General features: G+C 40.2%; 1 protein-coding gene across 1 annotated transcript in view; it reads left to right on the forward strand.

Moving 5' to 3' along the window:
- Positions 1-25136, forward strand: part of yjefn3 (YjeF N-terminal domain containing 3) — a 78601-nt gene that overhangs the window by 38793 nt on the left and 14672 nt on the right. The window contains exon 2 of the mRNA XM_015043491.1: positions 12800-12908. Within this exon, the coding sequence (XP_014898977.1) occupies positions 12800-12908 (109 nt within the window). The remainder of the gene's footprint in view (positions 1-12799; positions 12909-25136) is intronic.

The following is a 25136-nucleotide window of genomic DNA, read 5'->3' on the forward strand; positions in this document are numbered from 1 at the left end:
ACAAAAACATTGTGCTCTTTATTCAGGAATGCCCCAAAACAATTAAATAATCATATCAAAAGTTAGAAACTCTGTCTATAGTAATTTCTTTGATAACCAAATATATGAGTGTGTGAGAAAAAATGTGTCAATGACAGGTATTAACTTAAAAGACTTTGTAGAACAGCACTTTGTGAAGTTTGGTCCATTTACTTGTATTGGCTTACTGCCAGAGAAGCCACATTCAATATGGCGGACGGTGTGACGTATCGCAGCAACGGGCCGACCCGCTCCATGAGGCGTCTACGTAGTCATGTCTATGAATCCAACAGTCATCTTTTTGGACAATGGCAGAAAGCCAGAGCACCCAGAGAAAAACCTGCAAACAGGAAACTACCTTCTGATATTTATGAACAACATAAATTGACAACATGCAAACCCCATGAAGAGAGAAGAACCCAGGCAGGATTCAAACCCAGGCAACCATTTTACAAAAAAAAATAAATGTTTTAATCACATCTAAGGAGAATTTGGAGACCAATTAACTAAACAGTCGTGAGTTTAGACTGGCAGGAAGCCGGAGCGCCCGGAGAGAAACCTGCAAACAGGAAACCTGTCAAATCTTTTTACCTTTTCATCCCATAAATTTAAGTAAGTTAAGTTGGCCTGAATCCTCACAGGTTCAGGTCAGTAAAGAAGTTATTCTCAACTTCTTTAAGTCGAGACATACTTAAACATATTCTCAACAAATTAAAAATTGAAATTGTATGATTCATGTCCAGATCATGAATCTCCTGACCTGATTACATTTTGTGCGTCGGAGCCAAATCTCTGATCTGAATTATTACACTTGTCCAGGGTAAAGCTCAAAAGAAAGAGTGACCCTACCATACAGAGACGTTTCGGACGAATCAACGACTCCATCTTCCTGAGACATCTTCCCCGTTTGGGGAACGTGACAACTCAAAGTCACTGGTTATGGTCCCTTTCACAGGAAAACCAGAGAGTGAACCGATGAAGCCAAAACTTCCGCTGTAATTTCAGCAAATGTCTTGGCTACACGGTCAGCCGGAGATAAATCTTCCCCAGCCGGGGTAGATTTTTCTCCGACTGCACTCCCACTCTCAAGATGTTCCATCGACTTTGAACAAACCTCCCCAGCCAGGTCAGCTTGCCCCAAGACAGTGCTGTCATCCTCAGTACTGTCCTGTGAGGTCTTAGTCAGGTCTACGTCTGGTTGTTTGGAACAAACCTCCCCAGCCAGATCAGTTTGTTCCTTGCTACCAGTTGATAAACCTTCCCAAAACCAGTCGACCTCTTCATCCTGAGAGACTTCAGAGACATTGTAGTCGGAATACTCCCCAGGAAAGTAATGGTCACAAATCTTTTTTATACCTGTGGTGAAAAAGTATCCAACGCCGAGACCGACCGGTCACTTCAAGACATAGCTGCCCAATTTCAGTCCTCAGCAGCAATTATTTAAGTAAATTGTTAAGATCGCTGTCCTCTGGGGGAAGTGCCATCTTGTTACTATGTTAAGAAGAAAGGAGATCAGGCTTTTTCTGTAGCTGCTCCTGTTTTATGGAACAATTTACCTTTCCACATTAGGTCTGCCCACAGCTTGGATCATTTTAAATCGCTTTTAAAAACTCATTTTTATTCATTGGCATTTAATTGAAGTAGTGCTTGATACCCTGTTTCTTTTTTTTTTTATGAATGTATGTTATTGTTGTTCTTGTAAAGCACTTTGCTGCAGTTTTTTTATACCTGTTTTTAAAGTGTTATATAAATAAACTCGACTACTGTCAGAGGAGGAGTGAATAAAACTAATGTAAGAGCTGTGGGGGGGAAGGGGATATTTATGGAAAAATACTAAAACGGGAGCAGGATGGGTAGTTTCCCTCATGAATCCACCATCCATCCTGTGATGGAACTGGACCCACTTCATCATTATGATGGGACAAAGACAAACTCTCTTTCCTGAGTTCAGGTACAGAACCTACTTTCTGATCCGGATCCCGCTCACTATTCACCGGCTTCCTGAGCTAACACTGAGCACGTTAGCTTCCTGAGCTAACACTCAACTCATTAATGTGGATACGTTTGAATCACCGGATTTATACAGCATGACTAAAAATAGCATACAAGTGAAAGATAAGCGGTATCGCCAACGTAACCCAGAGTTGCTAACACGACGTTAGCTAGCCAGTTGTCTCATAGTAAAAGTACCGCTTACCTCTGTGTGCAACTTCAAATGCCGAAGAGTTGGAAGTTCTGAGATCCTGGTCTTGCAGGTTTTGCATGGTTCAATCAGTTTTTAGTTGGATATTTCATGATTGATGGAGCCAAAAGAAATTACTCACAGGAGCATGTCTGCTTCGAGCGTTTTTCTGTCTCTCGTTTTTCCCCACCGTTATTTTTAAATCCTGTTAATTTGATTGGTTGTGCTGCAGCTTACGCACACATACTACTGAATGTGGAAAAACAGAGTGAAATGAATTAATGGGACCACTTTATAAATAATGCATTTAAAATTTTAAGACTTTGGGTAAAATATCAAGTCTTTTCAAGAAAACAGCTTCAAGTCAAGTCCCAAGTCAATGGTGTGAAAGTCAGTCAAGTCCGAGTCTTTGAGTATTTTTTAAGTCTCAAGTCTTGATTTTAATGACTCAAGCCCAAGTCATGTGACTCGAGTCCCCACCTCTGCAACACTGAAAGAAATAACTCTTTGGATTAACATAAAAAAATCATGGAAAGATTTTCCACCTGATTACTTTGCTTTATTTCAGCACTATGTAATTCTGTTACTCCAATTTAAAGCAAATGTGTTGGATCAACTTAATTTATTAAGGTTATTCCAATTTAAAGCAAATGTGTTGGCTCAACTTAACTTTTGTGGTTGATTCAACTTATTTACTTTATTTGGACCTAATGTAATTCAATAGAGCCAGCCCAACTAATTTGCAATGTTTTGGACCAAATAATTGACGTCACTTGATTAAGATGAATGCAAATTTAGTTGAAACTAACTTATTTTACAGTGTTACCTTCACACTGCTTAATTAAGTTGATCCAAATCATGGAAATTAACTTAGCTCAACAAACTTCATGCTGAAAGAAAGCTATATAATCATATGGAAAATCTTTCCATGATTGAATTATGTTAATTCAAAACTTAAGTGCTATTAAATTAAGTGTTTTAAGACCACACTGAAAGAAGAAAGAACACTCAACAATGAGAAAAAGTACAACATGAACTGTATTATCAACATTTTTATTTTCTTTTTACACAACATAAAAACCAGCTGAGTTGAAAGTTGAAATAAACAACAAAAGGTCAGTTTTCTTTTTCCAGAAAAAAAACTAGGCTGTGTTGATCACTGTTTTGCTTAGATCAAATTCTTAACATAAAAAATGTCAGTAAATTAGCTCAACTGTAACAATTGCGAACTGTAACAATTTAAATGCATGTTTTTCCAAAGGCTGCAGTCGAAAACTACAAGTTTCTCAGCGGGAGAAGTTTGTTTTGAGAACTTGTGCTTTGTTGGATAGTTTATTTCCATCCAATTCCAGAACAATTTTCTGCAGAACTTCAAAAGTATACTTGAGCTCCTGAGGGTAGCTCAAATTTAGTGCATAGACAAGACCCAGCAACATCACCACTGCAAAAGAAACATTGCCCAAGTTCTTCATCACTTCCACCCCCTCCAGGACAATCCCAACATCTTCATTGGCATCGCCAGGCTTTGCACCCTCCGGTCGAATAACGAAGATTCCACAGACAGTCTCGGCAATGGCCATTTGTACACCTTGATCAACATCCTGGGAACAAGGGCGGGGTATTGGGAGGGGGGTGGGGGGAGATTTCACATCTCATTAAATAAAAAAATAACTTTAAAATTGTTTGGCTGACTCATGGTAAAATACTTTCCACAACTAAGGTCCACCAAGGACCTGTCTGTGTTAATTGAATCCAGCGGTAAGATTTTCCATTTAGAAAAGGTACCATAGGTGCACCTAAAAGCCTTACATTTTCACAAAAATCGTCTTATAATCCGGTGCACCTTGTGGTGCGGAAAATACGGTATATTGTTTCATTACATGGAAAAACATGAAGAGAAGGGATGAATCCCAAATAGGCCCCATATTCTTTGGCCAGTTCTCCTCAATTGAAATGACAGTCTGAGGATCCACCACACAGACTGTCATTCCAAACCAGTCCTACTTATGTGCAAGTACAAAGACCTGACTCTGTACACAAACCAAACATCTTATACATGAAGAACCTGCTTTGTTTTCTGGATGGAGGAAATGCCATGATTATGTGTGGTAGTTATGTCCAAAGAGATCAGTACTAACATCTTAGGTAAAGTTACTTAATATTTTTGTCTGCATATGAAACAATGCTGTTAGAAAAAAAGGTTCCTCTGACTCAAATTTAATACTTTTTATTAATAAATTAAGAATCTGTGTTACGATAGAAAGCCACAAAAGTGTGTGTGCATCCAATGTCCACTCTGCATTTACCTACATAATAACAGTACTGAAATAAAATAATAATAAAAAAACATTTAAATAGACTTATGTTTGGCCCCAGTGTTTAAAATCCACTAAACCTCAGACTTCAGAGTTTGTATGGCACCAGATGCTGAATTTACATCAGTCCAACTTTTTTCCAGGGAGTTTTAACAACCTCAGGAGGAGCAAACCTGTGACATTTATGGGGTCCGTTTGTGTCTCGACAGCAGCTTTGTGACCCTTACAAGGGATATAGTTCTACAGACTTTTTTTTTCCCACAAAATGCACCAAGCATACGGTGCGGCAATAAATTTAAACTTACCAATGATATCACAAAAAGCTAGCTCCCTCAACCTAACCAACTTAATCTACAAAACATAAATAATGTGACACAAACAAGGAGCAAGCAGAAAATGGTAGAGAAATGCTAATTAATTGCCAGCTAACCATCACTTCATGTGATGTTAGCACGTTAGCCACTTATTTGAGAACATCAATTACACAGAAACGTCACCAAACATAGAAAATATGTTTTTTAAAAAGTCTGATGATTTTAATTTCCATTTTTTTATTTGGAATTTGACGGATGAAAATAGATTGAATCTTACCTTTTTCAAATTAAGAAGGAATGTTCCCGCTTCTCTTGAAAGAACCGTTTGAAGTTTTCCCAGGCACAAGACCTCGCGTAATCTCGCTAGCATCTCGCGTGATATTCCGTAATTTCGCTAGCATCTCGCGTGATATTCCGTAATCTCGCTAGCATCTCGCGTGATCTTCCGTAATCTCGCTACCATCTCGCGATATCATCTGGTCTTGCTAGACCCTCTTCGGCAGGAGGATTAGTCTGACTAAATTGAATCACGTCGTCTCAACTTGAATACATTTTATTAACGCTAGGTTGTTGAATTTTATGTTTATTTGACGTAATTTTGTCATATTTGCCTTTGAAACATAAAATAATTCTGTTAAACATGTTATTTTTTATAAATGCAATGACCACTTCAATTCAGTTGTGCTTTGACACAAGCATGGAGCAAGCAGGAAATGGTGCAAATGTTAGAAAAACGCTGATTAATTACCAGCTAACCATCACTTCATGTGATGTTAACACATGTTAGCCACTGACATGAGTACATCAATTACATAGAAACGTAACCAAACATAGCAACACTGATATGTGCACAATCCTGCCAGGAAAATTTAGTATTCTCATAACTGCCGCTGGAGTTTTCCTGGCACGAAAAACAATCATCTCGCGGGGTCTCGTGTGATTTCCCATGATCTCGCGTGATCTTCCGTGATCTCGCTGGTCGCCTCAAGCACAAGATCAGTCTGACTATAATGAATCATGTTATCTCAACATGATTCAATTTCATAAACGTTAAGTTGTTGAATTTCTTGTTTATCCAACATGATTTTATCACGTTTTTGCATAAAACACGAAATTATTGTGTTAAAAGTACAAGATATTCTTTTGTTAATGTAATAACCCCCAAGTTCATTTTTTTGAGTGAATTCAGTACTTTTTTGAATGGAAATTGTGAACAGCCATTGGCTTTATTTATTTGTAGAGTATTTGTAGTTCAGTACAAAATTGTGTATATGTGCAAAATATTTGCTTGCCCCAAAACAGTGCTGTCATCCTCAACACTGTCCTGTGAGGTCTTAGTCAGGTCTGCAGTAGCTGGTTGTTTGGAACAAACCTCCCCAGCCGGGTCAGTTTGTTCCTGGCTGCCAGTTGGTAAACCATGAAGAAACCATGAAGACAAGAAAAACACTTAAAAGGTCAAGGAAGGATTATAGAAAAGCTTAAAGTTGAGTTAGTTCACAAAGCATAAAGCACAGCACACATTCTGATGACACCACCCTCACTGGAAACGTGGTGGTGGCAGCATCATGCTCTGAGGACGCTCAACGGGGAAGCTTTTTAGAGTTGATGTAAAGATGGACACTGGCCAGAGGACCAGAAGTCAGACTCAACCAAAAAGATTCGCGGCTGTTATAAAATGTATCAGCAAGGCTTCGTACGATGCCATTCCAAACGGCAAGAATCATTAAATTTGAAATACAGTGTCTTCTTTTTCTCCCACTTGCGTCGGCCTGATACATAAAACATAATCTTTGACTAACACAGTTTTCACCCTGCATAGTGCAGATGATGCATTTTAGCAACAGAAGCCCATTGATCCCAACTACATAAAAAAAAAAAAAACCTTAAAAAGTTAAATGAACTCCGTGTGCTGAATCGTGAGCGTGTTTCATGCGTCGGTAGAGAGAGAAACATAAAAAAGCATAGACTTGTAAAAGAGTAAAACGAGGACATAAATGAAGATAAAAGATGTGCTTTTTCACCAACATGCTCCTCCACGATGAGCTTCATTTATTTTTAAGGACTGCGGTATCATTAGGGTGTGTGGAGTAATAGGCGGGCCAGGAGGTGGACAGGATAATTAGTGAGAAAACATGTAGGAGCTTTTGGAACTGATGAACTGTGTCTTTTTATTCCTCCCGTCCTCTTTGACTAATTATTACCTGCCCTTTAATACACCGCAGTCGTTCCAGTCACACTCATGGCTTTACCCATATGGGCACACTTCAGTTAATTACAAGCAGTACATTTAGGAGCACCAAAAGCGCTGTGCTAACTTTTATGAAGCATGCCGAGGAGCTGAACTCCCCTTTCAACATTTGAAGCAAAACGTGAAATTAATAACCCAGACATCATTCTCTCTGTTGTTTCTTGATTTTGTAGCTACAGAACCAGATATTTACCTGCACTGTGTGTTAAAAAAAAAAAAAAAATGCAAATACGCCCCCCCTCCCCCTACCCTGCAATGGCTGATTTTAAACGAAACGACTCTGCTTTTTAGCTCAGCAAGAATATTGAAAATATTTCTATTTTTCTAAGGAGTGAAAATGTTTCTTCTAATCCAGAAATTTACATCAGATAAGATCACTGTACCTTTAAAGTGTTTTTTCAAAATTCTTACACTTGAAGAAGTCTGTTTCAATCAATCAATCAATCAAATTTTATTTGTATAGCACATTTCAGCAGCAAGGCATTTCAAAGTGCTTTACATAATTAAAAATAAAAACAGCATGTAATAAACAGTGAGAAAGAGATTTTGAACAAAAAATAAATAAATAAATAAATAAATGTCTGATCTTAGTTAAACGTTTTTAAAAGTTTACCAAATACTCAGGACAGGTATGTCAACTTATGAATTTGAAGAAAGTGAAAATATTCTGATTACTCTGCCATCAAGTAAAAAACAAAACAAAAAAAAAACATGTTGGTCATCATAACTGTAGTAAAACAGGAACAATTTAGTGTGATTTAACGTCAGTCAGAAAAAAAACTGTTCTGTCTGTATCTTTCAGTACAGTGCATGAAAATATCTGCTTTAATGGATTAAATGGACAATAATAACATGCAAATCACACCCACTGCTGTTTTACTCAACGTTTTTAACCCATTTTCAATTTGATGCCAGAAGCAAGTTTAGAATAAGTTGGGTCAGGTGTGTGCTTGCCGCTGTGTTGCATCATCTCTCCTTTCAGCAAAACCGTGCTCGAGAACAAGCAGAAGGGGGAGAGCGGGCTGTGTGTCTGCTTTCACTCATGTTTAGGATTTAGGGAGCTCAACAGCTGTGTGTTCACGGTTATTGCTCGGCTGGGCGGCGAACCCTCAAGTCTTTTGCAGCCTTCAACCACTTTCTCTTCCAGTGTTGTCCTCTGTGCTTAGCCCCATCCATCGTTCCTTCAACGCTGACTACTCTCCTTATTCCTGCTAAAGAAAATAATCCCAACAGCTTATTTCTGCCACCGCCGCGTTTCGTAAGGGAGATGACGTTTTTAAGGGCGACGTGCAAGTTTCTGCCTCGGCTGTGGCGATGTCTGTGGACTGGTGAAAGCAGGAACTCGAGCTGAGCTGCTGCTTCGTCACACATGATCTTTCACATACTTTCACATATATCAAACTTGCAACGGCAGTTTGGGTGGTCTGGTCTGGTCTGGTCTGGTCTGTTCACGCGCTGCTTCCGGCCTGTTGCTGCTGCCGCTTTCTGCTCTTTTCCCAGGCCTCTCTTCGGGCGCTGAGGTCAGAGCTCCTCTTATCCTGACATGCAGAGGACTCATTCTCAGAGGGCAGATGAGCTTATTTCTTTATGGCCATGCCATTTCTTAAAACGGCCGCTGGAGCTGGCTGGAGTGAAATGGTGTCTTGCATGCAGACCCCAGGAAGCTACATGTTTGTCTTGTCTCACCAGTGTATGTTTGTCACATGACCTGTGACCAGTTCCACAGGAACTGCTTGTTTCAACAGCATCTTCCGTTTTGCTACTCTTGAATAAATGCCGGGTTTATTGATTCTACCTTGCTAACAGTTTCTCCTACCTGAGCTGTGGACCTCTGCAGCTCCTCCAAAGTGATCATGGGCGTCTTGGCTGCTTTTTTGATTAATGCCCTACTTGCTTAGCCTTCAGATTAGGTCAAAGGTCATCTCAAAGCAGGTTTAGAGTGGTTGATTCATCTCTTTGTTCAGTGGGATGCTGGGCTTCATGTCCTTTACAGAACAGCTGTATTTATATTGACTATAAATTACTGAATGTTTTAATTACAAATGCCAATAACAGGGAACTAATTTCCAATAATTAGTTTCAAGCCCACATAGCAGTAAATTGAGGGAAAAAAAAGAGTTTTCAGATAAAAACAAACATTTTTATCTTTTATTTTTGTGACTGTGTAAATACAAATTGTTGCTCCCATGTTTCGGTTACGATGGGGTATTAGGGCCATGTTAAGAAATTAAAAAAAAAAATACAGTTAAGAGAATAAAGTCATATGAGATTAAGATCAAAATAACGTGGGAATAAAGTCGTAGTATCACAACGAATCATAACATTGCGACCATTCTCGTAATATTATGGCTTTATTTTTTCTTAACGTGGCCCTAATATGCCGCCGTGTTCATTAGCGTGCATTGCCCGACAGCGTTAGCGTCTCGTAAAATGACAAAACATTTAGTAGCTGTTAAGATCTTGCAGCTGAAATCATCATAATGTATCAGCAGGAGCTTGCTGTTCTCATAGTCAAACGCAGTGTTTGCTTCCTTAATACCAGTGATGTCAGTTTTTGTCATTTGGCTGAAAACAATCTGCCAGTGTGATAAATAACATAGCTCTGCCAGGAGAGAGAGAAATGTGTGCTTGTTGAAAATTTCTGTCTCTCTGGAAAAGTAGAAATCAGTCAGAGTGAGAGTGGGGGTGGATCGAGGCTATTTCGGTCCTCCAGTAATAAGGCCTAGAAAAACCGAAGCCCCATCTGACATTCAGAGGTGGATTCATGTCTCATCAGATGCAGATGCTTCACAGGTGGAGACCATGTACAGTGTTAAAAGCTGTTGCTGTTTTTTGTTGTTGTTGTTTTTTTGGTGTGAGCAGTGGTTGAATCTGATATAATGATTTACTATGTTGCGTTGTTTTCTGCAGTGGGATCGTTTCAAACGATGTGTTGCTGCCATTTCTGAGAGCTTCTTTTTTCTTTTTCTTTTTGAGGGAATCACATTTTTATTTATCTTTGCAGCATATGCAGCCGGTTGTTGCTACACTTGCCTAAATTCCCCAATGTGGTCATTAAAGTTTCATTTTACCTCATTTCACGTGTAAGGTAAACAGACTCATTAGGCAGGTGGGATCGTAGCTGAGTGGGTTGACCGAAGGTGACACATAACAGGAGCACTTCACGCGCAGCATGGGGAAATTAACTTTCCCTCCAGAGAGAGGCGACTGGCTGAGGCTACAGGTGCAACAGAAGGAAATGCTCATGAGGGAATGATATATATTTATTTTTTTTAGCTATGGTTTGCTTATTTACGCATGGTGACGCTGCGGCTCATTTTGAACAACTATTTGGAAGCAAAATCTTTTAAGAGATGTGTTCAGCTTTCTAATAAAGCTGCTGCAAAATGAATTGTTTCCATGCATTAGCAGAATGCGAACTGCTAATTGAAAAGACGTGCAGCTCATGGCGCGAAGCAGTCATCTGTCCTGAACAACATGTGCTGCTTTCCCTGCTAAAACTGGCAGCTCCCGAGCAGCAAACCCACAACAGTTTGTTCTGTCAATAATGTATGCGATCAATGGATCAATAGTTTGAGGGTCGACCAGCAGTACTTGTTCTACGGTCCAGCAGCACCAAACTGAGATGTTCGCCCATCCCACAGCAAGCCGAGCCGCTTATTAGACTCTTTCTGAATGTGCAGCCTGATAAGGACCAAAATAACTCATCGTGATGCAGAACTGCGCAGCCTAATAAAATCAGCAGGGCACGCTGGCGCCAGAGCGTACGGCAAAACGGAGCAAACCCTGTGGACTGAGGTGAACTTTCCAAAGATCAGCTTGTCACAGTGGCTCAGGAAACATCCCTGAAGTGAGCCGTGGGTGACAGCTGCTGCCGCTCCACTGGCACAGGTAAATGCCAGGAGCCCCACTTGGATACATGGCGTGCTGACACACAAAGCGCACAGACCTTCACACACACACACACACACACACACACACACACACACACTGATGCCTCAGACAAACCCAGAAGGAGCCAAAAGAGGGTTACGGTCTTCCCACTGTCAGCATACAGTATAGAGATAAAGAGATTCCTGAACTTACTTCACTGCAGAAAAGCATTGTTGTTATGTTATTTAAAGACAAGTTAACCCTTTCATGCATGAATTATGATCCTTTTTGTCGGGATTTTTTTTCCAAAATATTTTTGATTTTTTTTAAGGCATAAAAAAACAACAAAATGTTTCCTTATAGCTACCTTTGAGCAATTTGAGTTTTATTAGGATGAGGAAGTCCCATTTAAATTCTGTGATTCCCTTTAGATAAATATTAATGTCTTTCATTTTCATTGCTGGAATATTCCCTTAATTTGATTTCATGTTCAAATGCCTGACAATTTGAACCCACTGCATCTACTGCATGCATTAACGTCACATAAACCTCTGATGTGCTGTTATTGCCCTTGTGTTCTTTGATGAAAACATGATGTAACAAAACTGAACATAACTGATGTAACACAAAGAAATATGACACGCTTACAGCACATCCAGAGGTGCTCACACAAAGAGCTCTTGATCTCCTTTCAGCTACCACTGAGAGGTAAAGGTTTGAAGCCTAGTGCGGCGACTTGCTGAGTAAGTGCTGATTAGATACGCGCTATTGATTTCCTGCATTGATTCTTATCTCGTCCGTTCATATTAGTTTGGAGCATCCATGGCAAAATGAACGGCTTCAGTAATGTCACTTTAATCCCCCATGCAGCCGCCCCTGTTAAATTTCCCCTGAGGAGGATCTGAAAAAGTGTAAAATATTAAGCCGCGATATCGCTGTCTTCTGAAAGTGACCGCTTCATTCGGAGTTTTTTTTTTTTTTTTTTTTAGAGTGCAGTACTGAGAATGGCCACCAGGTGTCCGTAGAGTAGAAGGGATATGCATTCTGTTCACAGACGCTCAAAATAGGCTCTTTGTCATTCAAGTTCTGCGCACTGAAGATTAGATGGCAGTGCTGTGCTGCTGCTGCTGCGTTGTCTGATCTGCTTTATCTAGCAGGAAATCCTACATGTCAACAGGCTTTATCAAGAACAGGAAACACTTAATACCAGCTCAAGGATGTCAAACAAAAATGTAGTCAGAGAGATGTTCCCAGCGGATCCCAAATACATAAAGATTAAAGATGCTTTCATATGTGTGCATCAAGCACGAACCGTTTGTGAAAGATCTAGCAGAGGGCTCGGTCTTGAATTTCCTGACCACGTCGTACCGAAGATGTGGAGTTTTCTCACAGGAACGTCTTCACACTCAGAACTAATTGAGTAAATCTCGAGAAGCTTCTGGAAGCTCTCATCTCCCAGCGCGTGGAATATGCATGCACATGTGTCTGCACAGCATATGCACATGCAACTCATGTTATTAGGTCTACTCTCACTACTCCATCATCTACTTCAGCTTGACATCATTCCAGGGAAGGAAATCGGAGTGTTCGGGTTCACCTGGGTCAGGCCTCTATACATACACTGACTTGACTCTCCAACACAGACAGTCAAGAGAGAGATAAAACCCCAAATAAGCTTCGGCGTCACCAGGTATCTAAATACGCTCCTAAATCAACAATCTGGAGAAAACCTCCACGGCCAAGGAAATAACATTACTATTGGCTGTGCAGACACAAATTACAGGTAATGTAGAAATGTATTTATAAGCGGGGTTATAAACTTTATGCCTTATCTTCTTTTTTCTTTCAGCAAAGGGGATGCAGCAGCTATCGAGACAGAACTACTGAGAGACTACAAGTTTGGACAACAGCAGCTCATAGAGCTTTGGGGACAAGCATGTGCTCTCGCCATCACCAAGGTACGGATAGAAAAAGTTTTGTTATTAATTCATAAATCTGCTTTTCTTCTTTTGGTTACTTTCATTCCTTTACAGGAAGCATGTAAATGACAGTTTGAGAAAAACTGAACACCCATTAAAGCTGCAGTATGCAACTTTTATAAAAACAAATATTTGCTAAAATTATCATTAGTGGCAGAATAATATAAGACAGATAATCTGTGAAAAATACTGAGCTCCTCTGCCTTCTCCCACTGCTCCCAGTACTCAGTAAGAAACAGCCAATCACAGGCAGGAGGAGGGTCTTAGCACTGTCAATCAGTCTCAAGCTCACCCCATCCTCCTCGTTCTCCGCTACAGCTGATTCACCACGAATGCTAAGGCTAGGTAGCACAGCCTTCAATGATGGCGGATAAATGGTTTTCCTGGGACGGTAAATTGTTTCTTTACCATTAGCATATCGAGTAGCGTTGATTGAGAGCGCTACAACCCGCCTCTTTGCCCTGATTGGTTATTTTTGACGGGGAGCAGTGCATTTCTTCAGACGGCAATAGTAGCTAAGGCAGTGGTTCCCAAACTTTTTCTCCTGGGCCCCCCCAGTGGTTTCCAAACATTTTCTGCCCCCCGCCCCCCTATGGTGGGGACGTTTGTTGGGGGGGAATCGACTTTTTTGGGGGCAAAATGAATGTATGTAGCCGAACATAGACAACAACACCAGTAGCCTACAAGCTACTTGTTAACAAGCTTAAGGTTCTGTATTGATATTAGCTAGTCATCTTTTAGCTAACATTACCTGCATCCAACAGCTTTACTCAACTCAGTCAGTTAGTTTGGAGGGAAAACTGAAAAGTTCTTTGCGTTTTGCTGGTTTGCTGCCATGATTCTAACACACCTGCGTTGCTCTGCACAGCAGCAGCAGGTCTCCTTCACTGCCGCACAGGTGTAAACCCAGCGCGAGCGTTGTAGCGCTCATGTTGCATTTAATGGCGGCTTGAAAAAAACAGGTAACAACATGTTAACAACGGATTAAACAGCTTTAACTGTTTAACTGTTTTAACCTCTGAGCTAAGGGAAGAGGTGGAGGAGCTGGACCTTTTCCCATGTTATCTGTCTCTTATACTGTCATTACAGGGTGTCAGTCTTAACAAATATGTAAAAAAAACAAACATTTTTATAAAAAGGGAAGGGCAAATCGTCTGTACCCACCAACAGATGATCTTATTTGCATAATAGTGCTACATTAAAATATATTTGAAATACACAGACATGTTTTGGTTTTGTGTTCCATCTCAACATTAAAATTTAGCTTTGATGCTAAAAATTAGCATCAATGCTAAAGTAAGCTACAATGTAGTCAATAGCATGTGGTGAGTCACAAGCATGTTGAGTAAAATGGACTTACTCCATTCAATATCAATATCTTAAAATTAGTGTATAAGCTAAAATTAGCTAGAATGCTAATTGTTCAAAAACCAAGATTTCTTCTGCTCTTTTGAAATACTACTTAACTTACAATAAGTACTACTCAACAAGAATTGTGTAGTTATGTTTTTCTAAAAAGTGAAAGTTTTTCTTTGTTGTTGTCATTGGTGGTAAATATATTATAAAACAGACATTCAATACAAAAGCAAAAGTCTGATTTATACAACAGAGCAGTTCGTCACCAGAAAAAAGCGCTCATCTCAACACCAAATTAATTATCGTTTATAAAAGAACAACTCTTTTGAAATACTCTTTATCTGTTTAGACACAAGAAATTTTGTTGGTAAATTTTGCAAAAGTAAAAGTCAGATGTTTACTTTGTGGTACTTTGCTACCAGAAAACGTGTTCATCTCTTAGCAACTGATTAACAACAAATATTGTTATTGTTCAAAAAACATAAGACTTCTTCTGCTCTTTGGAAGTGCTACTTACCATAGCAATGCATAGGAAGCAAGGCAGTGCATTAGGATTAGCCTTAGCCAAGTGCTAATTAGCAGTTGTTAATTAGTGCTATCATTAGCCTTAGCATTAGCCTTAGCAGTGCATTAGAAGTAGCCTTTTCCCTAAAATAAGCTTTTAGCAATTTTTCTTATTAGACGTGTTTAGCACACTGAATGGAGGAAGTCAATGTAAGACAAGATGTTAGTGATACCTCACTGTGTGCATTTGCAAATTGCAATCTTACTTTTTAATGATTCTTTTGGAGGAATCATCACACACACAAAACTGATAGCATTATTGGACGTTATTTTTTCACCACTGTATTTTCCACGAAAGCACCAATAAATATCAGTAAAATTTAAAATATGATTAAATGCAGTTGCTGAGTTCAGTTTGGTGATATAATCACACTTTTTTTTGTTTAGTTAATGGCGTCCTGAAGAAGCCTATTTCAAATAGAAATGGAGGGCTGGTGGACATTGTATGAGCGTGTGCTCGGAAGAAACAGTTTTGTTCAGTTCAGATTTTTTGTATGTCCAACAGTTAGTGAGTGAGAGACAGAGGTAAAATTAAGAGACCCATTAGCCTAAACATTTATTTTCCCAAATAGTCAAAAAAAAAAAAAAAAAAAAAAAAACGGAAAAATTTATTTTAAAGAGTGTGTCTGTCATGAAATGCGGGTGATGGTGATGAGAGAGACCGCACCAGACCCAGACAGGAGATGAGTGAGAGAGCTGAAGATGACACAGGACAGGAACGACAGTTCCACTGTGACGACTCTAACGTCTAGGATCCCACAAAAGCACAGAGAAATCAGGTGACATAAATACACGGGGTAATCACAGAACAAGACACACCTGGGAACAATCAAGGGGGAAGACAGGACAGCACAGAGACTCACAAGAAACAGAACCTAAAATAAACACACAAAGAAAAATCTAATCCCCACAGTGTCCATTTAAAGAGTGTCTCCAACAGTTAGTGATTGAGAGATAAAGGTAAATTTAAAAGACGCCAATTAGCCTAATCACTTTTTTCCCCGAATGGTAGGAAAAACCGGAGCACCCGGAGAAAACCTATGCCTCCCATTTAAAGAGTGTATCGTAGAAAGGAACACGATGTTCAGTATAGGTCGGGATACAAATTATTAATTAATGAGTTAATCTAAAGTTGATTAGATTAATACGGAAAATTATGGTTATGGCCAAACAAAACAAAGTTTATGTGGACATTATTATTTAATGATTGGAACTGTCCATCCATCCATCCGTCTTCTTCTGCTTCTCCATCTGATTCGGATCGCAGGGATAGCAGCCTAAGTAAGGAGGCCCAGATTTGCCTCTCCCCCGCCATTTGGTCCAGGAGTTCCCAGATCAGCTGAGGAACGTAGTCCCTCTAGCGTGGCCTGAGTCTTCCCCTTGGCTGTCTCCTGGTGGGATGACCTGATGAAGGCAGTAGGACCACATCTTCTGCAAAAAGCAGAGATGCGATCTTAAGACCACCAAATCAGATCCCCTCAACACCTTGGCTGTGCCTAAAAATTCTGTCAATAAAAATATTGAATAGAATTAGTGGCAAAGAGCAGCCTTGGCGGAGGCCAACTCTCACCAGAAACAAGCCCGAGTTACTGCCGGGAATGAGGACCAGACTCTGATACTGGTCATACAGGAAGCTTCTGTAGCTCAGGATCAGATCACCAAGGTCCCCACCTTCAGCTGCCATCCTTTTGATACTGTAACCCAAAGCTCCATGGGTTAAAGCCCAGCTCCATGCTCACAAACGCACCTCATGCCGAATTGCTGCGTTTAATCCCTAATGAGGGAAATTTACAGTTCTCTACTGAGGCCCTCCTGCCAGATTGCTCACTAATTTTTCTCTGCTGAGTTTCCGCGGAAAAAACCCTCATGCCTGTTGATGTAAAAGGCCGCATTTCAGGCTTACTTTTGTTAGGCGGTGTTGGCTTCAGCTGGTTTGTGTTGTGAGGTGTTGTGAGGTTGTCTTGAAACACTGGCTCCAACTTGTCTTCACTCTGAAGCAGAATTCTTTTGATTACATATCGACGGTGTTTTGGGTAGATGGAAGGTTTTTTCATGGATCGGTGGTAGAACTGTGATGGCTGGTTTGTGTTTCTTCCAAAGCAATATCATCTTCAACAGGAATATCATCTTCAACCTGAGTCTCTTTGCTTTTTATTAATTTCTTCAAATTCTCATGTTGTATCTTCTCATTCATATACAAATCTGTCACCTTAAGCACTTGATCATTGGCTTTCTTAATGTCTTTTAGATACCTCGGCCTGTATTCAAGTAGTAAATTTAACTGATTTTTTAAGTATGTATTTTCTCTCCAGGTTTGAAATGTCATATTCTGTGTGGGGTAAACTTTTGTCCGCAGCCGCTCTCTGATGTCTCGTCCTGGAAGTCTCAACCTGATACTGCTTGAGTTTACTCACCTTGTGTTGTTTTTTCTTCAGATGTCTTAATGTCCTTCTTTTGGTGTTTTTGCACAGCTAATACACCTGTAGATGAATTAATCCTTGTTTTAAACGCTTGCTTAGTGGCTTCCTCCATTGGAGTTTTTGGAAGTTTTTTCTCAAGACTTTTATTTTCTTTCTCCGCCTCCTTCAACCACTTTTCCAGAGCTTTTACCTTGCCCTCAAGAAGTCTGTACTTGTCTTTTACAGAATGACATGAACGTTATATGACCCAACAGGTGATTATTATTAGAAAACTAGACATTTTAGATTCCTGAATTTAAGGTAGGCCCTTTAGTTTGGACCAAGCAACCACTTCTGGTAAGAGTCAGGAACACCCTTTGTATAAGCCTGACATGTAGAACTGAGGGTGACGTGATTAACCGTTGTAGTGCAATGACAAAAACACAACCTGGGTGTGTTGAGTCGTATGCTTCGACTGACAATTATCAATTTTGCACATCTCTTTCTCACTAACTGTTCAAAATAAAGAAAAATAAAAAATAAAGACTGTGGAAAATTGTTTTTCCAAGCAAATTTTCAAACTTGATACTAATGGTTTTAATTCACATTCAGAAATAATGCATTTATGTAAGTGAAAGAACAATAATCCCAGAAAATATGTGTGTGCTGTTAGTGTTGTTGTAAGTGTAACTTTAGCACCCCCAACAGGTGATTCTGTAAATAGCCAGAACAGTGACATCACAGGAAGTAGATTTCGATGGATGTTTACATGGTGCTTGATGACTGACTGTAATCCACGTGCATCTGCCTCCGTTCTTCGTCTTTTGTGGTATCGTCTGTATGTATTACCGTTTATTATCTCCTTATGTGTAGTTCTTTCACTATATTTTACTGTAACAAAAATGGTACATGTTGTAATTGTATTTTTGTTGTATTTTATTTCAGTTTCACACTTTCTACATTATTAAACCTGTGGACAAAGAGAACTGTCTTCAGTGTTGTGATGGAAGAAAGGTGTTGAACCTTGCTGCCGGTCCTCTTCTTCGTAGTGCGAAGTCCGAAAGACAGTACAATGTTTTACCCAGAATGCATTGCAAGAGCTGAGCCGAAACATTTTAAAGTAATTGTGGCATTTAAAATGTGTTTGTTCTCTCAAATGAACCTAAAAAACCTAAAAACTTGACTGATAATCTTCAAAATCAAACGGCAGATAATGAGGAATGTGTCTAAATTCTAAAACAACAAAAACAAAATATTGTGGGGAAAAATGCATTGTATCTCTCATATGTCTCTCTGTCAGCTCTCAGTCCCAATGAGACAGACCATAATAGAATGCAGCTGCGTGCCAGGAGCCGTTGCCATGGTAATTAATGACCGTCCTACAGAGTGGATAGAGAAACTTGATATCTTTATGAGATCCCAGCGTGGTCTGAAGCACCTTGACAGGAAACTATAACTCCTAGAAAAATTTCGAAAACATTATATGGGAGAAGGCATGTGTATCTATGTCATGACCTACTTTGAGACCAATAGAGCAATATTTGTATTTGTGAGGGCGAGTTAAAGTCAGAAATCCACTGTGCTGTGTGTGTGTGTCAGACAGATTCTTTGGAAAAAAAAAATCCTATCCTTATGAGACAGCCAGTCTCATTATTTGCAATTTTGTCGCTATTTTTACTCCAAATCCCACTAAAAATAGTAGCTCCTTTCTCGGGATCAAGCTGAACGTTTTGATACCACTTTTGTGGGGGTGTACGCAGTGGTACGAGCCACATTAAGGGTGATGGAAGAACTAGAAAATTCCTGAAGAAATTTAACCGGGGCCTGCCAAAGTGTGCCCAGTGGAACCCAGCGTTCTGATGCCAAACATTAGCATTAATGTTAAGCTGAGTTAAATTGTAGTCAATAGCCTGTGGAAAGTCACAAGCAATGTTGACTAACTGGACTTATGCCATTCGGTATGTTGAAATGAATCTATAAGCTAAAATTAGCCAAAATGATAATGTTAGCCTAAATGCTGCCAGTGGCATGTGGGGCATCCCTAACATGTTGAGTTACATTGACTTCCTCCATTCAGTATACTAAACCTGGTTAATAAATAAGAACTAGAAAATTCCTGCGGAAATTTTAAGGGGCCTGCCAAAGTGTGCCCATCAGTTTAGTCCCAGCTTTTTAGATTTGTCTTGATAAATAGATCCATGCTGGTCTAACATACATATCTGAAAGAATTGTCAAGTATATCATAGGTATATACATGAACTGAGTCAACATTAAAATGTAAGGGCGTTTGGCCCTTCAATTTGTTTACCTTGTATTCTGACGCAAATTCTGCTAGGCACATGTGTTCAAATTCTAACTGTGGTCTGTTGAGATATTTTTCCGGCAATCCTGTCATCCAAATATTCTCCTCATCTGGGACATATTCACGAGTTTACTCATTGGAAGGCTCATTTTCTCACCGTTTTCATCTGTTTAAAGAAAAATAACACTGCGAGAAGACTTTTTGAGAGGTAGGCTACAAGTGTGCGCAACCGATTCTTGAGCACCAACCTCTTTCTGTTTTGAATAAGCCTGCATGATCTTTTTCATCTCATTGTGTTGGTTAACATTGGCTGTCTATAAATCATCAACAACAGACTTGAAGAACTGCGCCATTTCGTGCTATGACTTTGCTATGTACGACATCATGTATTCAATGCAGGTATACTCGTCAAGCACATACCGAATGTCCATGTTAGCATTCCATGCTGGCAGGAGATCAGGGTTGTACCCATTCACCCAGCTATCTTTAGGATCATGTTTCATCATTACCATCATTGCAGAAGTGAGAGCATCAACATGGCCATTATACTCTGCTTTGGTCATGTTACAAGCCTGGAGTAACTCTGACAAATTCCTGAAAGATGTTTTGTCATCCTTCAGTAAATCCCTTATTTGTTTCAGTTTCCTCTTAGCCTCTCTTTGTAGGTTTGAGATGAATCTTAATCTAAATTTTTTGGACTTTCTCCTACCTTTTTGTTTACCTTGCTTTGCTTTTTCATCATCATTTTCCAGATCAAAGTCAATTACAGGAACATTGATTCTGGTGCAGTCCATTGGTAGTTTGGGGAATCCAAATTGGCATTCAACATTCCCTTTTTTGCATGATTTCAAATGCTTTTAGCTGTGCATTTGAAAGTCTCTTACAATTTTGTGGAGCTCGGGATCTCTGGTTTCATCAGGCAACTGACAGGATATAAAACGAATGATAAACTTTATGACTTCATCGCAACATGAGGGGTCTTCCATTTCAGGTGCATCCTTAATCCATATCACAGTATGTATATGGGGTGAACCCCTTGCCTGATCCTCAACTTCTCCAATGGGATGTGCAGGGGAAAGAATGAGGTCTCTAAACAGTGCGTCCACTCTCTTTTCAAACATTCGCATGACAGTGACAGGGTTGCTCCTAAGAATGTCACACTTTGCATTCCAGTCAAGATCAGAAAAACTTACCTGCTCTCCATGTTGACCTTTGATTGCTTCAATGACTTCTGGCCATCTCATTTCAGCAGCAGAGAACGTGCAAAAGAAAGTGGGCTTTCCAAGTTGCCTCACCATGGCATGCAAATCGCGTAATCCTTTCTCCCAATAAGCGGGAGTTCCTCTTAAAGGTTGCATGAAACGAGTGGCCTCTTTATTCTGGATCAGTTTTTCCAACTCCTCTTTGTCCTGTAGCATTTTGCTAGAAATGGTTTTTTCCATCTTTGGTGCTTGGTTTCCCTTTCCTTGTCTGAATGGACATACTATCATTGGCAATATGAGTTTCTGTGACAAACTGAGCAAAGAAAAGGTAACTCTGGTCTTTGGCAAACCGAGTATCTATTGAGAACAGCCGTACATTGAAATACATACTAGGTGAAAGCGCAACAAGGCGGGATTCATCTAATGTGTTTATTGAAGTGGCGAAATGTACAGGATACGCTTTGGCTTCAAGCCAGCGCAATGCTAAAAATCCCTTCTCCATATGACAGTACTTCCTGTGCTATGTCAGGAGGCTGCATGCAAGTGTCCAAGATCAGACCAGGTCGAAGTGCCTGATGCTCTACCCCTATGTGGTCAGGTTGCTGGTCTGCTGCTGCATCCATTTCAGTCTCCTCTGCTTGTGTATCCGAGTCCTCAACTGGCTGGTCCTCTTGGAAACCCTCAAATGTAGCACTTTCATTTATGCTTACGTCTTTGTAATCTGGATGACTCTCTTTAAGCTTGCTCAGTCCAGCTAACACATTTTTCATGTTGACCTTGTAAAAGTATTGGTAACCTTTGTACTTGGTTTTTCTCTTCAGCTTCACCTGTAAAAGCTGGGCTTCCGCATAGGGCCTGGGAAGGCTGTTTACAACGATTTCCATGTCAGAAGGAACACAGACAACTGCTCCATGTATTGCCCTTTGCTGTCCCCTGGGCAAGGAAACAATTTTTGCAAAAGGTAGAATTTTTGCAATTAATTGCCTTTCAAGAACATTCAATTCCGCAAGCTCTGTGGGAACAGGAGTTAAGTGAAGGTTATTGGCAACAGCAATCAATGGCATCTTTCCCCTGCTTAGATGGCTGTCACACGTGTAGCAGATCCATTCCCCCATCCTCTCTTCAGGTACAAGACATGGGGTTGAGCAAGCAGATTCACACGTGAACATACGTACCTGTTAGACAATCAGCTACTACATGCATATTCTTGGTATATTTATCTCTTTTACAGTACTTTACTTGATTGGGGAAAAGAGCTCTGTGACACATGGTGCAAACATATTTGGGTCCATTTTGAATGTTATAAAAGTTTTGTATCACAACTGTCATTTTGTCACTCATCAGGGGGCGCAAAGTTTCATGATGCAAGCCTACATTTCTTTTGTACTTCCTTCTAATTCGCAAAGCATGCTGCAGTTTATGATTTTTGGAAAGTACTTTTCTAGATACCCTGATTCTCCTGTTGGCAGCACATTTTTAATTATGTTGGACCTGATCATTTGGTTCTCTGTGATACTTTTCCCTCATATACTCACTCATTTCACGAGGCAGTCACTGCTCTTCCCTGTGTAATGCTAATGGCAGACCCCAATTAAAAATTATTTGTACCCGATCACCTATAAACTATGAATGCTTCTGTTGCAATTATTTTACAATAACTGTCAATGTGTTCAATATTTCAGTTGAAACACTAGATTATTTCTTCTCCAATTATATAAATGTGTTTAAAGTAACAGTTGGATTTTTATTAGTATTTTTCTAGCAAGAACTTCTGCTTCCCCAATGAAAGTCTTATAAATCTTACAGTTTCCCTTTTTCAATCTGTAATACTTCTTTAAGACTTTTTCAGTCATGTTCCTTCTCCTGTAATAGGAAACATAAATCCAGTCCTATTTTTGTCTGCAAAGAGAAAAACAGATTTGGAAAAAAATCAGTTTTTTCCAAATCTGTTTTGTTTTTTTGCAACAAAAAAAACAAAACAAAAACAAAACAAAAACAAAAACAAAAGATTTATTAAAAGTTGAAACTATCCAGAGTGCAGTCTTGTTGAATGCGGTTTTATGCAAATCTATTGAAAAAAGCTCCACTCTGCATCTCTTGGCAGACCACTTGTAAAGATCATCAGTTTCTGATACGCTCTCCTCAGCCTACCAGTTTAAGCCTCCATAATTAACACAAATCTCAGTGAGTCTCCTGTGTGTCCATTTGATTGTACAAGAGGGTAAGAAGTCACAGCTGCTGCTACTTACATTCCCCTGATTTCCATGCACTTCCACACAAATGTCTGATTGTAATGTGGAGCGAGTGTTCTGAAATTTTGGTGACATTTACGTTCAAACATTTGTGCGGTTCACCTCAGGGCAGAACACCTGAGCTAACTCTTTGGCAGCGGCTCTACGACAAAACCACAAGGCCACTGAAACGACGCTCCTCTTCTGTGGTGCGGCGGCGATTTCATTGCGTTTTGCGATCTGGACTTTTTCAGGATGACGTGTGTGTGTGTGTGTGTCAGGGAGAGCTGGTAGGAACACATGTGGTTGCCTTTGACTGGACCACAGAGTTGGTTGATTGCCACGCCGGATTCCACTGTGGGCTTTCTCAGTGGGCTGTGATGAATGAGAGTCCAGGCTACAAGACACATGAAACTCTGCTTCACTGGGAGTAGAGAGAAAAGACACACAGAAACACACATTTATGGTTTAAGGGCAAAGGGTCGGTAACAGCTTCCTCAGGCACCTTCCACTAAACTGGGTCGGTTGTGTAGATGGTGGTAGGAGTTTGTCCCACAATCGATGGGTTGCCGATTCAATTCCCGCTCTGTCAGCCTCTGTTGTTGCGTCTTTGGGCAAGACCCTTCACCCACCTTGCCTGCTGGTAGGAGTCAGAGGGCCAGGTGGCGCCGGTGCATATCAGCCTGGCTTCTGTCAGACTGCCCCAGGGCAGCTGTGGCTACTGTCCAGTAGCCTGCCACCATGTGAGCATGAATGACTGAATGTAGTGTAAGCATTTTGGAGTCCTATGGACTTGATAGAGCTCTATACAAGTACAAGTCATTTACTATTTAAGCAGGGCTGTGCGGCGGCGGCGGCATCGGTCAGAAGCAGAGCCTTTATGTTATCCCCTCATAGTGTGTGATTTAACCAACCACATCCACTTCCCCTCTATTATCATCAGCCGCCACTGGCCTCATGCCTGGCCCTCCACCAGCAGACCCTACAGCTTAGTGTTACTAGACAAACACGGCCTGGATGCGGCAGATCACGGCTGCCCACAGCCGCCAGCAGCGCTCGCTGCTGAACATGACATCACTGCTATTTAGGGAAAATTACAGTAGAAGGAGCAGCAGACAGTCTGATTTCACTGATTTCATTGCTGGCTTGCTGCTCCCGCTGCTGCTGCTGCTGCTGGACTCCACACAAACAAGCGTTTGCACACTCTCTCTCACACACACACCCCTAAACTCCTGGTTGCAAGATAGATTATAGGTTCTCTGAAAGTAATCCCTTTAGTGTTCTAACAGCAGTGGCCACAACCACCAGCTCCAGACTGAATGTTTCTGTATCAGTCTGAGGGTTTTCAACACCTGAATGGAGACAGGAGACGTTTGTGTTGCCATGAGGCAATAAATTATTCTTTAGCTCAGGACCACCGTTTGGTCTTAGTGCAAATCTAAAAAAAAAAAGTTCTGTTTTTTTGTGATTTAATGTGTGCTTTTAGGCCCGCTGGTAGTTTTTTTTTTTTTTTTTGATATGGTGTGTGTTTCATGACAGTTTGGAAGGATGACTTGAGAGGTTTTTTGGGGATTTTTTTTACTTCTTAAGTGTTCCCTTTGAGACACTATTGCAATCAAGAAAAACATGTTTTGAACAGTATTAATGTTGCTGCTCTTACTCAGGCTCTTTCTTGCCCTTTTAGACATCTGTAGACTCTTTCTGGAGTCCAGTAGACCACGACTATATTTCTGTTTTTATAATTAACCATTTATTTTAATGAACTGTTTCCTGCTAAACAAGTGGGGCATAAAAATGTTGCTTTTTTTCAGCTAAAGTAATTTGGGTCACACTTTATTTTAAGAGGTGTGCGCAAGACTGACACAACGCCTGTCATGAACATTTACGACTATGAAGTGTCATTTGGTAAATAATGACACTTTAAATGCACAGTTGACACTTTTGATGGACTTTTAGTGCAACTTTGCCCTTAAAGGGTCATTATTTACCAAATTACACTTCATGCCAGCAGTCATGAGGATGTACGAAGACTCCTTCATGTTCATAAGAGGTGTTATGTCATGTTTATGATGGTGTTGTGTCAGTCACATGCACAGCCCTTCAAATAAAGTGTTACCATAATTTGCATAGGCAACCACAGCTGCCGGTATTCT

The sequence above is a fragment of the Poecilia latipinna genome, unplaced genomic scaffold (assembly GCF_001443285.1).
Source record: "Poecilia latipinna isolate Pla-1442-1.1 unplaced genomic scaffold, P_latipinna-1.0 Scaffold636, whole genome shotgun sequence".
NCBI lineage: Eukaryota > Metazoa > Chordata > Actinopteri > Cyprinodontiformes > Poeciliidae > Poecilia > Poecilia latipinna.